The sequence below is a fragment of the Lepidochelys kempii genome, chromosome 2 (genome assembly GCF_965140265.1).
Source record: "Lepidochelys kempii isolate rLepKem1 chromosome 2, rLepKem1.hap2, whole genome shotgun sequence".
NCBI classification, from domain to species: Eukaryota; Metazoa; Chordata; order Testudines; family Cheloniidae; genus Lepidochelys; species Lepidochelys kempii.
In genome coordinates, this window is record NC_133257.1 from 85,169,381 (window position 1) to 85,184,015 (window position 14,635).

The following is a 14,635-nucleotide window of genomic DNA, read 5'->3' on the forward strand; positions in this document are numbered from 1 at the left end:
GTACAAAAAATAAGTACATTCAAAAATAAAACAGTGTAAATCCTTAGAGCCTACAAGTCCCCTTAGGCTTACTTGTTGTTCAGCCAATCTCTCAGACAAACAAGTTTGTTTACATTTGCAGGAGATAATGCTGCCCACTTCTTGTTTACAATGTCACCTGAAAGTGAGAACAGGCATTCGCATGGCACTCTTATAGCCAGCGACACAAGGTATTTATGTGCCAGATGCACTCAAGATTTCATATGTCCCTTCATGCTTCCACCACCATTCCAGAGGACATGTATCCATGCTGATAATGGGTTCTTCTCGATAACCATCCAAAGCAGTGCGGACCAAAGCGTGTTCATTTTCATCATCTGAGTCAAATGCCACCAGTGGAAGATTGATTATCTTTTTTGGTGGTTCGGGTTCTATAGTTTCGCATCGGAGTGTTGCTCTTTTAAAACTTCTGAAAGCATGCTCTACACCCTCTCAGATTTTGGACAGCGCTTCAGATTCTTAAACCTTGGGTTGAGTGATGTAGCTATCTTTAGAAATCTCACATGGGTACCTTCTTTGTGTTTTGTCAAATCTGCAGTGAAAGTGTTCTTAAAACAAACAACGTGCTGGGCCATCATCCGAGACTGCTATAACATGAAATATATGGCAGAATGTGGGTAGAACAGAGTAGGAGACATACAATTCTCCTCCAAGGAGTTCAGTCACAAATTTAATTAATGCATTATTTTTTTAATGAGCATCATCAGCATGGAAGCATGTCCTCTGGAATGGTGGCCGAAGCATGAAGGGGCATACGAATGTTTAGCATAACTGGCACGTAAATACTTTGTAATGCCGGCTACAAAAGTGCCATGCAAACTCCTGTTCTCATTTTCAGGTGATGTAAATAAGACGTGGGCAGCATTATCTCCCATAAATGTAAGCAAACTTGTTTGTCTTAGCAATTGGCTGAACAAGAAGTAGGACTGAGTGGACTTGTAGGTGCTAAAGTTTTGCATTGTTTTGTTATTGAGTGCAGTTATGTAACAAAAAAAATCTACATTTGTAAGTTGCACTTACATGATAAAGAGATTGCACTAGAGTATTTGTATAAGGTGAATTGAAAATACTATTTCTTTTGTTTGTCATTTTACAGTGCAAATATTTGTAATTAAAAACAATAATATAAAGTCAGCACTGTCAACTTCGTATACTGTGTTGTAATTGAAATCAATATATTTGAAAATGTAGAAAAACGTCCAAAAATATTTAATAAATTTCAATTGGTATGTCTGTAGGGAAGTTTACCTTGTCTGTATTATGTCTGTCAGTCTTTTTTATTAGTGACTGTTTAAAATAATACCCACAGTGGGAGCTTAATTATTTTACTGTTTTCCATGTTCTTTTGTTCTTTTTCTTCTATTAGATCTTCTTCAGCAATACCGTACAGCAGTGGTCAAACTGCATAGTGTTAATCAGGATCTTCATTCACAGTTACAGTCCCTTAATACTCCAGATATGCAAAAGACAAAACAGGAGCTTGCTGAACAAGAGAAAAGTCTCAAGCTAATAGAGGAGAAACTGGGTATGTTATGTTAACTTGTTGTTAACACCCACTTGTCTCTCTGAGCGGGGAGAACAGGTAATGGACTAGGTACATCCACATGTATTCATTTGCAGAAAACTACAGAAACCAAACCACAAAGGCAAAAGGTTATGAAGTCATTTCACAAAGTGAGTTTTTACTTTAAATTGAGATTGAGTCTTGATAATTGGTTCTAATTTTTTTCCAAGAAAAATAATATAAAAACTACTTGCAGTGCAGTGTTATGCATAGTGATCCCGATGTACATTTTCTTTCAAGGTGTCTTTAAATGACACCTTGAAAGAAAATCATATTTTTATGCTCTAAAATGGCTTGTGAACAAGAGAGTATGATCTCAGTAATAAGAATTACATAACTTTATTTTTATTTTTGTTTGCCGATGTTAGGAAAAGCTGCTTGTTGAAATGGCTGCACAGCAAATAGTTGGACTGAGGGTGTTTTCTTAGCAAGCTGTCGTGGGGCAAGTGCACCCTGTCCCCTTTTGGAGCAGGGTGAGAGTTATTTCCTCGCTGCTGAGTCTGTGTGATCCTCCTTTGTCTCAGGATAGCATGGCCCAGGGGCGAAAATCAATATAACTACCCTCTCTTTCAGGGCTGCGTGGCCCAATGGACAGAGTCAGTAGGGCTGCCCTCTTCAGCAGGCCTGTGCAGCCTAAGGGCCCGAGTCAATATGACTGCATGGCCAAGTGGACAGAATTAGTATGGCTGACCTCTTCTGCAGGGCTATGTGGGCTAGTGGCTGATCAGGGGATTGGGTCACCACCTAAGAGTAGCAGCCAGGTAGGGGGACCCGCGCCCTCCTTGCTCCACTGGTTCCCAGTTTAGGGCCTTGGCAGTGTCAAGTGTGCTCGTCAGTGGGGGATCTGTCCAAAACACGCTGACATCACCTGGCACAATGATTAATTCCCCCTGAGCTACCCTGTCCCTGGTGCAGTGATCCTGGCGTCTCCAAGGTCTTTGGGCTCCTGGGCCTATGCGGCTCTCAGCAGCTCTGTCACTCCTTGCATGTCCACAGGAGCTTGGGTGTTTGCCTGGATCTCAGTGTCTCCGGCTTCCGCTGCCTGGGGCCTCACCAGTTCCCAGGCTGGAGCCTGCAGCATGCATCCTCCCACCTCAGTGGTCAGCCCTCAGTGAGCTGAGCTGCTCCCTTTTATGCCTGGTCTCCAGCCAGAGCATGCCCAGCACAACTGAGAGGGCATGGCCTCCTCAGCCCAAAGGGTAGAGTTAACCTTTGCAGTACCAGTGTGGGGCAAGTACACCCCATCACACAAGGGCAAAACATTTTTTGACTTGTTTGTTTTTTTGAAGACCATAATTCCCTAAAGACAAACTTTCCAAATGTAAGAAATGTTGAGTTGTTGTCAAACATTCCTATAACGTATATGGAAACTAAGCGTTTATTCTCTGAGACCTACAAGTAAAGTTTATAAGTGATTATTTTTTGTCTATTTTCCTTCACTTTAACCAGATTTTAATATTAAGGAAGCAGCCATATTTGTGTTGAATGGCAAAACTTACCATTTTGAACTTTTTTTTTTAATGATTTGCACCACTGTTTTATGGACTATTGTATAAACAAAGGGTGAAAAATGGTTCTGTTTTTGATCTATTTTTATTTGTACTTCTCAAAGGCATGACCCCATCAGGTAAAGGCACTGAATCATTACTTCCACCAGAAGCACTTGAGATGTGTGACAGTCCCACTCCTCCCAAAAGAATGAGAAGATAAACAGTAAAAATGTTATATAGGTATGTCTGTCCTGAGTTCAGTCATTATTTTCCCATGTACTAAACTAAGACAGAAAATTGGTTTATTTCTGCCTCAGGGAGAGGAGTTTTTTGTTTTTTTTTAAATACAACTTCCTGCAGAACTTGTGCTGTAACTTACTTTCTACAGAAAGTCTTTACCAACCAGGTTCTGCTTCCCTCTCTGAAGTGACTGGCTGTCGTCATAGCTGCTCTTGCAGAGAGCCGGCTTTTCCTGCTCTTCAGCTCCCTTGTCCCTTAGAAAAACTTAACATCTACCTATAAACTATCCAGGTAGCTGGGTCAGACATGGGTATATGTGCATTCCTACATAGGCTGCTTCAAACAAGTGTCTGAGATAGGCTCTGTGACAGCACGTGAAGACAGAAACGACAAGCAGCTGATCCACACAGACACACACACACACTCTCTCTCTCTCTCTCGTCAATACCCTGCTTGCACTACAATGCAAGGGTCCCCCTTGGAGCGCCACTTTGATAAACGTATGCATAATGGTTGAATGGCCCCCATATTCCTCCCACCAATCCCTTTTTGCAGTGAAGCCATGCCACTTCCACTGCCAAGGGAGCTTCTGCACCCATAAAGAAAATGGCAAGAGTTGCTCCTTATTGATTAAATATGTGTTTTGCTTTCTCACAACCCAATTTCTCCTCTTTGACCCTACTGAAGCAAAAGCTGAATTTTTCAACTGAGTTTACTCATGAAAGATGTCCAGCACAACTGCCAGAGAAATCTGCAGTTTTGTTTAGAGTCCCCTTTCATGTTTTGCATGGAGTTTTGAGATCAACAAGTTCCAGCCTTGGGGATTTACTTACCTCCCTATCCTATGGAATTGGTGTTAAACAGTGAGAGGACCTAGATCTGTCCCATAAATCAGGATCAGTGCTTGCTTGCTTTTCTAAAGAAGAATCAAGCTTCCTGCTTTTCAATTTTCCACCAGTGAATACATCTCTTTTAGATTGAGTGCTGAATATTTTATAAGCCAAAAACATTCCACGAATGATGTAAGTGTACAGTTTTAAGATGATAGGGAGAGTTACTTTTTGTTCATTTCTATTTGCCATTATAATCCTTAGAATTAAGTTATGTTAATTTTATACTAGATTATGGTTACATTTTTGAGACCATTTAAATTTTTGATAGCTGTATTCTGTAACAGTATGATCTTACTATATTACTAAAAGAAAAGGAGTACTTGTGGCATCTTAGAGACTAACAAATATATTTGAGCATAAGTTTTCTTGAGCTATACAGCTCACTTCATCGAGACTAATAAATTTGAGTATAAGCTTTCGTGAGCTACAGCTCACTTCATCGGATCTGATGATCTGTAGCTGTAGCTCACGAAAGCTTATGCTCAAATAAATTTGTTAGTCTCTAAGGTGCCACAAGTACTCCTTTTCTTTTTGCGAATACAGACTAACACGGCTGCTACCCTGAAACCTACTATATTACTGTGCCACATTGCTTTTTTTTATTATTTTCATTTGTTGTTTATTCTTTTCCTCCTCTTAATTATTGCCTAAAAGCAAAATTTAAGTAGCTAGCCAATGGAGAGGTCTAAACAATATATCACCCTGCTACCACCGCCCATTCTTATCAAAATAACTACAAGACCAGTGGCAAGTATAAAAGTAATCCATTGACAATATTAGAAATTATATTTTACTCTTATGATCATCTCATCATGTTATTCAGTCATAAAGTCAGTCAGTACATCAAAACAATGTGGGGTGATTTCTTTTCCACAAATTTTGAGACATACCCTCCAGCTAATGTAAATTACCATAGCTCCGTTGAAATTGATGGACAATTTACATTAGCTGAGGATCCGCCCTTTTCCATCTATTATAGAATTGGTTTATAAACACTAATAGTACCATTTTTTCTCTTTAGTTCAGAAGAATGTATCGCCTCTCCTATGAAGAAGCAGCAGCCAGTGCAAACCTCCATATCAGAATTGAACGGGACCCTACAGAAGGGAAAGGCATTAGACCAGTCATATTTGATGGAAAGTAATTGTGTATTGAAAAATGTAAATAAGCTCTAATTTTTTGTAAAGTTAATTTTTATTTCTATAAAAGCTTTCAGAGTTTTTAGTTTCTTGAATGTGGAAAAGCTTTAAAATATACCCTTGTTTATTTATGCAATAAAATTGCTGCAATACAAAGAGCATTGCAAATACAATATATTGTGGTGATTTAAGGCTGCAGTAAAGATAATGAAATATGATTTTCATTTTGAAAGTGTCTTCGTATGTCTTGGATAAGAGGTAATTCTAGATTTCCCTGTTCAAGGAGATGAAGGAAGTAATAATTCTAAGGCAAAAATTATATGGATAGAGCAGCAGTACATTGAGATCCAACCAAAGCAGAGTCCTTAGGCAGTTGACTTCAAGCCAAAATCTAAGGTTCTGTCCAAGGAGTGGAAACTAAGGGTTTGTGTACCTCAGATGATATCAACAGAGGAGGCAAGGTTTGTCTTTAGGTACTAGACCTAGAACTTACATTGATAGAAGGCTGTATTTCAATAGTATGGCTTGACAAAGTGAGAGACTTTATGAGTGCCTGTAAGAATCTTCTATACGTAAAGCTGGAAATTACATTGTTGGTTGTGATTGCCAAACATTTTTTTGTTTCCATGTCACACTTTACAATGTGATATTGTCCTGATATAAACTATTATTATTTGCTTTACTGCAGCCCCTATAATGTGCTATTTGCTTTCTGTACAAATAGGAAGAGAGTTTCTGCTCCAAAAAGCAAACACTACATGACAAGCAATAGACAGTGGGTGGTGAAGAGAGAGAAAATATACAATGAAAGGATTTTTTCAGATTGTCAGCTGTTCCCAATTATCTGTCTTTGTAGCCATTGTTAGTTAGCCAGTTTCTTTTCTGCATCATGATGAGAGAGGGATGGGAGGCTGTATTTGTCGGAAGAGAGGGTAGTGGCCTTGCAAATTCTGAGTTGGGATCCAGTGCATGAGAAATGACATGGAAGAAAGCACAAAGACAGTTGTGAGAGAAGCACACAAACAGGGCATGGAGACTAGTAGCTTCAGCAGAGGAGAGAAGATATGACAAGCCACTGAATAAGGCAAGCCAGAGATATGACGAAGCTTGAAAGTGAGAACCAGGAGCTTGAATTTGGAACAGTTGGAAAGTAGCCAGTAGAGGTAATTGAATGGGGGAAGACATAGAGGCGAGGAAGAAGATCATAGCAGCTGAATTTCGTATGGACTGGTGGGGGACAATGAGTGTCAGAGGCCTGAGAGGAACAGGTTACAGTAATCAAAATAGGATATGGTGAATGCCTTGAGAAAAATTTTATATATGAAGACAGAAGTTAACATTTTGATAGTGCGTAAGCCTTACTGATTTTCACTAAATTACTTAGCTGCTCTTGAAAATTTTACACTGAAAACTTTGGAACTTAAAAATGTTTTGGAGGAAGAATTAAGATTTAGGCATGCCTTGGGTGTTTGAGGCAATGAAAGGGAAGGAGTCAAAGATGACCTCCAGGTTCTTCAGTTGAGTCACATGGATGGTGGTCATGTGATTAATATATGACAAAATGAGGAGTACTGGCGGAGCGGCGTTAGGGTTATTTGTTCTCACTCAGCAACAAGGAAGTTAGATAGCTTTTTAGGCTGAAGCATACTGTGCAACACTATCTAGGAGAGTAACATTTGCTCTCTGTCTTAGCTGAACTCAGGTAAGTTGGGAACAAAATGAGCAACTTCAGGAAAAGCACCCTTTTCAATTATCTTGGAGAATGCTGGTCAGTGGTGGACATTTTGTGAGTGACATTTCTAATTTTAAAAAAAAAAGACTTAAGTACAGAACTTAATGATCCACATTGATCTGTGGAGTTATTCCAGGCATCAGTTTGTTCCACTGCTTATTTTTCTTTTTAAAAATCACATATATTAACTGCAGCAATGTAAAATTAACAACAAGTGTAATAATAAAAAGTACTTCAATCTGGTTAGAGTACCAGCCACCTCACATTTAATGGCTATCAGAAAAATAGAAACTAAAGGTAAGGTGCATGTCTGCCTCCATATAAATTTCATTCTAGCCCCTGAAGTAAATACACTGAAGCACACCAGTCCATTTGGGCTCACACACTGCTTTTTTGTGTGTTTATACAGTATGTATAATTTATTAGAAATAGGAAAAATTGCACTGTACATTGTTTTCTTATGAAGTTAAATAGCTATTTAATATAAAAGGTTTGGATTTTTATGTGATTACACATCTAGATAATAAACAGACTGAACTGAAACAATATAGCTGTAAAATATTTGGTTTATTCAGGACCATTTATAATTATATAGTTTGATTTAGTATATGTATGAAATGGGGCACCAGATGGCAGTGGTAGTCACTATACTGATTATTTTATTTGAGGCAAGAAGAAAACATTATAAACTAGAGTGAACTCCTGTGTAATTTAGGCCAAGAATTTCTGCATCACATCCACAACTTCTGTTGATGTTTAGCATATCTTTTAGAAAGATATCCAGTCTTGACTTAAAGACAGCAAGTGATGGAGAATCTACTATGTCCCTAGGTAAGTTGTTCCAATGGTTAATTACTCTCCCTGTTAAAAATTTCCACGTTTGTAGTTTGAATTTGTCTAGCTTCAGCCTCCAACCATTTGCTCTTATGTCATTTTCTGCTAGATTAAAGAGCTGTCTATCGGAAATCTTTTACCCATGTAAGTACTTGTTACACCATGATCAAGATATCTCATGAACCGCTCTGTGGTAAACCAAATAAATTGAGCTTCCTTAGTTTTTCACTATAAGGTATGTGTTCCCAATCTCAAGTCATTCTTATGTGTTTTCTGAACCCTTTCCAATTTTTCAAGATCCTTTTTGAAGTGTAGATGTCAGAACTGATGCAGTATTCCAGTAATGATCTTATTAATACCATAAACAGAAGTAGTAAAACATCGTTACTTCTACATGACATTCCCTTGTTTATCCATCCAAGCATTACATTCTCCCTTTTAGCTACACAATTGCACTGAGATCTACCCTAAATCCTTTTCAGAGTCACTGCTTTCTAGGAAACAATCTCCTAGTTTATAAATCCAACCTACATTATTTCTTTAAGTGGTGGTCCCTATGTGTATTCCACACACAGGTACCCATGTGTACCACACAGCTGAGACCATAAAATCCTGCAAGTAGTGTCCGTTGGTTGGTCTGTGTCTGCACCAGAGCTCGTTATTCTCAGGACTGAGGGCATAAGGGGAGGTGCAAATTGACTGCCTCTCCTCTGCCCAGGTAGGGTTACCCTCCAAGAGGTTTCTGGTCAACAGTACTTTGGGGCTCCCTCCAACAAGCCTTCAACCATTCATATAGACCCCATGGGGTCCATGGGATCCTTATGACACCCTGGATCTGTGCAGTCTGAGAGTCGCATTATCCTTCTCCTCCGAGACAACGACTGGCAGCCTTATAGGAGTACATGGAGGAGGAAGACAGTGAGCCAATCCAGTGGTACTGACAGATGTATCTTTCTCATCCAAAGAGGCAATTGCCCTATCTTCATCATCCCTGCCTGGCTACCAGAGGCAATATCAAGAACTATTGCACAGGATGGCAGCAGAACAGTACAAGCCCTTGGTTGTCCTGCTGCTGACAGGACCCAGTCAGATAGCTCTTTCAGTGAATGAGGCCATTATGGAACCCCCAAGAATGTTGTAGCATACACCAGCAATGGGTGCCTCTGTTCCTAAAGGGCTGAGACATGTTACTTTGTGCCCACAAAAGGGGCAGTATTCTTGTTCACACACCCTTCACCTAACTCTGTAGCTGGAGAATTTTGACTAGCAGTACCCGTAGGAGGCAGTGCTTTCACCTTGTGGCCACAGCTCATCCCTTGGCTATATGAGGCAGTGTCACCTCAACCTCCCTGCAGTTTCCTTCTTGCCCACCATGGCTGGACTCTAAGCTCTGTGAGGTTCTCAACCTCACAGTTCCCCATCCTTTGACTTAGTTGTTCTAGTTGTATATAGTTAGTACCCTTAGTATTCGTTTTAGTTAGCTGAGTTAAGTGTTTTCCTGGTAATGCCATCACCAGGGTTGAAACATTGTCCCATCATGTGCGGGGAGGGGGTAATCCCAATGTGCTAGTGTAACGCTGACAGACCCTGGTTGTTGGCAGACTGGATTGAACCTGGACCTCTGGAGCTTAGTGCATGAGCCTCTACTGCATTAGCTAAAAGTCAACTCGCTGTTAGCTAAGGTTGTAGAGCAGACTCATTTTATCTCTCTCTTTAAGTAGTTTTGGTGCAACTAGATGGGACAGAACACCACACCCAGGAGGTGTGTGGGTTACACTTGCTCTGCTTTGGCAAGGCTCATGTCAAGCAGTGATGTTATATCTGAAAATCGTTCACAAAATGGGCTCAGGTGGCTTGAGACCTTTGCCTAGAACAACAACTTCTCAAGCCGGTCATGGGGCCTATGTCAGCACCAAGGCCGACAGGATTGGAGATTGCCCTTGTCCTCGGTGAGTGGTATCAGCTCACACTCTGGCACAGGCACCTCTCCTAAGAGACAAACAAACTGCTCTCCATCAAGTGCAGTGAGGGAAAGGTCTCATAAGGCCAATCAAGACCACTCCAGGTCTCCTGGAGACTGTTGTTCCTCCTCCAGAAAGAGTTCAGTTGTTGCCAGTATGCAGGGTGGAGCAGGCCTTTCCAACTGCTCCCTGGTACTATGTAGGGGTTTGGGATTGACTCTAGAACTGATGAAGGTGATGCCAGCACAGACTGGTTCCATGCCAATGGCAGATCTCCTCTGCCTTTTCATCCCAAGTACTCCATTGGTCCAGGACTTCACCAGGGCTATGGCATTCACAGCCGCACTGCCTGCACAGCTGCTGAACCTTTGGGTCTATCGGTACTCTATCCTGATATTCCCTTGCCGCAGACTGTGGAAGTCAGGCCAGTGCCAGGCTTGGCAACAGGGATCTCCTTGGCACCAGGAAGCTCCTTGGCTCTTCTATACTTTGTGCCCCTTGTGTTACTGTGTCAGCACTCCCCGCCCTCCACCTCGGCACTGTCAGCTGCATTGGTACCCTCACAACTCCCAGCACAGGAGACAACTGAGGCATGCTCAGTCCTGCGGTACCATTTCCACTTTCGGCACTGGTCCATTCCTTGCTCTGGATGACAGATGAGTTAGATCAGTTGTTTGCTCCTTCGGGGATGTCATAAATATAAAGGGAAGAGTAAACCCCTTTAAAATCCCTCCTGGCCAGAGGAAAAATCCTCTCACCTGTAAAGGGTTAAGAAGCTAAAGGTAACCTTGCTGGCACCTGACCAAAATGACCAATGAGGAGACAAGATACTTTCAAAAGCTGCGAGGAGGGAGAAAAACAAAGGGTCTGTGTCTGTCTGTGTGATGCTTTTGCCGGAGACAGAACAGGAATGGAGTCTTAGAACTTAGTAAGTAATCTAGCTAGGTATGTGTTAGATTATGATTCATTTAAATGGCTGAGAAAATAGCTGTGCTGAATAGAATGAATATTCCTGTCTGTGTGTCTTTTTTGTAACTTAAGGTTTTGCCTAGAGGGATTCTCTATGTTTGAATCTAATTACCCTGTAAGGTATCTACCATCCTGATTTTACAGAAGTGATTTCTTTTTACTTCTATTAAAAGTCATCTTGTAAGAAAACTGAATGCTTTTTCATTGTTCTAAGATCCAAGAGTTTGGTCTGTGGTCACCTATGCAAATTGGTGAGGATTTTTACCAAACCTTCCCCAGGAAGTGGGGTGCAAGGGTTGGGAGGATTTTGGGGGGGAAAGACGTGTCCAAACTACGTTTTTTCAGGAACCCAGATAAAGTTTGGTGGTGGCAGTGGAAGTCCAAGTGTAAAATAGTTTGTACCTTGGGGAAGTTTTAACCTAAGCTCTTAAAAGTAAGCTTAGGAGGTCTTCATGCAGGTCCCCACATCTGTACCCTAGAGTTCAGAGTGGGGAAGGAACCTTGACAGGGGATGACTCCACCCTTATCCTCAGAAACCCAAGCCTCTTCAGCATCCAGTCAGGATCCTTCTCCTGCTCTCCATCTCCTTGTCCACAATGTCGGTCCATGGAGAAGCATGGGTACCGAGATTGGCACTCTTCCCACAGTAGATACATGGGCCTCTGGACAGATGCCTACTGGCCACCAATGCCTTACCCTTATGGCCAGTTGCTCCCATGGAATTTGTGGGATGCACCTTGATCACAATCCTCATTCCACTCCAAGGCAAGATCACCAGGCACATCAGTGGCTGGGTCCATCAACCCACTGCAGGTCCAGGCACCAGTTGACCTTCCCCTTGCAGAGCTCTGTAGTTGTCCAATTGAGGTCCACCGGTTCAGGATCAAGATCTGGTCCTGGCTCAGTTAATTGCCTCTTCCTAATCCCTGGATAATTCAGAGGTCCTCAGCTCTTCCTCCCCTTCAGTGCCTGGGGACTTAAAGTCTACCAAGACCTTTGCAGTGTGTGGCTGCTTCACTGGGCTTTCAGGCAGAGTTCCTGCAGGAGAATATTGATAAGTTGCTGGACATTCTGCAGCTATCTGCCCCAGAGAGAGTGGCCTTCCCCAATAACGATGCACTCCTGGAGCTTGCAAAGGGTCTTTGGAGCATGCTAGCTTTAGTGCTGTCTATTGCGAAGTGTTTAGAGAAACGCTACTTCGTACCAGTGCAGGGATTTGAGGGCTTTTACTCTACCCTGCCCCTAATTTCCTGGTTATAACGGCAATTTATGACAAAGCTCAGTAGGGCAAATTTAAGGCTACTCCTAAGGACAAGGACTCTGAGAGGATGGACTTAATGTGTTGTAAGATCTATGCCTCCTCTTCCCTGAAAATGCAGATTGCAAACCAGCAGACATTGTTGTCCAAATGTGACTTTGTGAATTGGACGGCTATGTCTAAACTTAGAGACCCACTGTCTGAAACCTCCAGGGAGGAATTGGGGTGGCTGAAGGCTGCCTGGTGGCCAAGAAGTCACTACAGTCCATGCTTGATGTCACAGGCACTTTAGCCAGAATGATGGTCTTGGCGGTGACCATGAGGAGGGCACCCTGATTGCAGAATTCAGGCTTTGCTCCTGGAGTGCAGCAGGCTATAGAGGACTTGCCCTTTGATAGGTGCTTTTTTTGGACAAAACCGATGAAACTCTGTACTCCTTCACAGACTCTAGGGCTATCCTAAGTTGCTTGGGGGTGTATACATCACTAGTGCAAAGATGCCATTATGGCGGCCAACAGCAGCAGCAATGCCCCTTTGAGCAGTCTTTCCCTCCTCTGAGACAGCAGGACCACCTCAGAAAGAGTCATAGGTCCCAGATCCAGAAGTATTTGTCTCCTGGGTTCAACCAATCGAAGTACCCTCTCCCGGCACCACCCAGGCCTCCATTTTGACTCATTTGTCTGGAGCAGCTGTCCAGTTGTGACTTCTATTACCCGTCCCCTCTGTTTGGGGACAGACAAGCTTGCTTTCACAATGTTTGGGGCTCAATTACTAGCAACAGCTGTGTCTAAGTGCCATCAGATCGGGCTATGCTATCCAGTTCCTCTCCACTCCTCCTACCCACCTCCCTCCTTGTGTCTTTTCAGGGACTTTTCTCATGAGATATTGCTCCTTGAGAAGGTCTGGTCTCTACTGGCTTTGGGAGTGGTGGAGGATTTTCCTCTAGAGCACCAGGAGTCAAGGCTTCTATTCCTGGTACTTGCTGGCTCCCAAATCCAAAGGTTCTTGACTTCCACAGCCTCAACAAATATATCAGATACATGAGGTTTCAAACGGTCACCCTATCAACTATCCTCCCCACTTTGACTCAGGACGCTCATTTTCATGTGGCAGTTCTACTGAGACACAGAAGATTTCTTTGGTTCATTGTGATGAACCTCCATTTTCAGTGCACAGTCCTTCCTTTCGGTCTCTCTTCTGCCCCCTTCTGGTAAAAACCAAATGTATGGTCACAGTGATGGTGTGCCTCAGAAAGAAAGGAATTTGTCTTCCCATTTCTGGATAACTGGTTACTGAGGGGCAGGTCTACAGAAGACGTTCTCACTTACACATTACACCGTGCTTACTTGACTGCCTGGGTCTCATTCTCAACACCGGGAAGTCAGCATTGGTCCCCACTCAGAAAATCAAGTTCATTGGAGGCCGTAATAGGCTCTACAAGTTAGAGAGCATTTTGACCGACCATTTTCAGGTGATTCACCACCTTTGTCTCGGTCTGCAGTCTCAACCTTCCACAACAGTATGGCTGTGCCTGAGGCTTCTGGGCCACATGTGTGAGCTGATTCTATGAGACCACAAGCTGCCTCAATGGCATTCTTAAGTGACATCTCAATATTGGACTTCTGCAGGGTCACCTTGTGGTCATCGATACATAAGTTTACAAACCATTGTGTCATTACCACAGCATCCAGAGCAGATTCAAACTTTGAGAAGGTGGTCTTGCAGTCCTTGTTAAATCGACTCCAAGCCCCACCCTTTATGGGTACTGCTTTTGAGTCTCCTAAGTGGAATACACAGATGCATCTACTCAAAAAATAAATGGTTACTTACTGTTACTGTGGTTCTTCGAGATGTGATGCAGTCATGTATGCCATGACCCACTTTCCATCCCCCTCTACATCAGAGTCTATTAAATGTGAAGGGGCTAAACAGGGGTTGAGGTGGCACCACTTCATATAGCCAGGGGAGGGGCTTTGGCCACAAGGCGCGATGACTGTCTCCTATGGGTACTGTTAGGCAAATTTCTCCAGCTCCAATGCCCTGGGCATACTTACATCTAAGTGGAATACATATTTGCATCACATCTTGAAGAATCACAGTTACAGTAAGTAACCATTTCTTCAGAACCTCTGAACTACCAGGGCTGGTAAGTGAAATACAATTTTATGAGCTACTACTATAATTTTATGAACTATGCTGAGTTATTTGAGTGATTGCATGTGTGTATTCCACTCTTGGTGTGCACATACTCCACGCACAGTCATCCAAATTTTTTCCCTCAGTTGGTATGTGTTAGGGTGGCTCAAGTGCCCTCTGCTGCTACATGCCACTGAGTGCCAATATAAAGGACCCAGCCGTCCCCAAGCTCCCACAGTTCTTTCTTACCACCCATGACAGTCATTTGATTTGCTTGACTTGCCTTAGCAAGTGCTCTCATTGTGGTCAGGCTCATATTCCGGATCAATGCCAGACGTGCAAAGACTTTAAGCCTTGGACAAGGAAAGATAGAGAAGTTT

At 42.5% G+C, this 14,635-nt stretch overlaps 1 protein-coding gene across 8 annotated transcripts in view; it reads left to right on the plus strand.

Moving 5' to 3' along the window:
* SMCHD1 (structural maintenance of chromosomes flexible hinge domain containing 1) overlaps positions 1 to 14,635 on the plus strand; it is a 182,618-nt gene that overhangs the window by 159,688 nt on the left and 8,295 nt on the right. For 7 of the 8 annotated variants that reach the window (XM_073331462.1, XM_073331466.1, XM_073331463.1 and 4 more), the window contains 3 exons: positions 1,406 to 1,564; positions 3,216 to 3,333; positions 5,248 to 6,413. In XM_073331462.1, the coding sequence (XP_073187563.1) occupies positions 1,406 to 1,564; positions 3,216 to 3,313 (257 nt within the window). In that variant the 3' untranslated portion in view covers positions 3,314 to 3,333; positions 5,248 to 6,413. Of the gene's footprint in view, positions 1 to 1,405; positions 1,565 to 3,215; positions 3,334 to 5,247; positions 6,414 to 7,812; positions 7,929 to 8,040; positions 8,076 to 14,635 lie in introns of those variants that run through there. The other variant, XR_012157252.1, reaches the window with a different exon arrangement.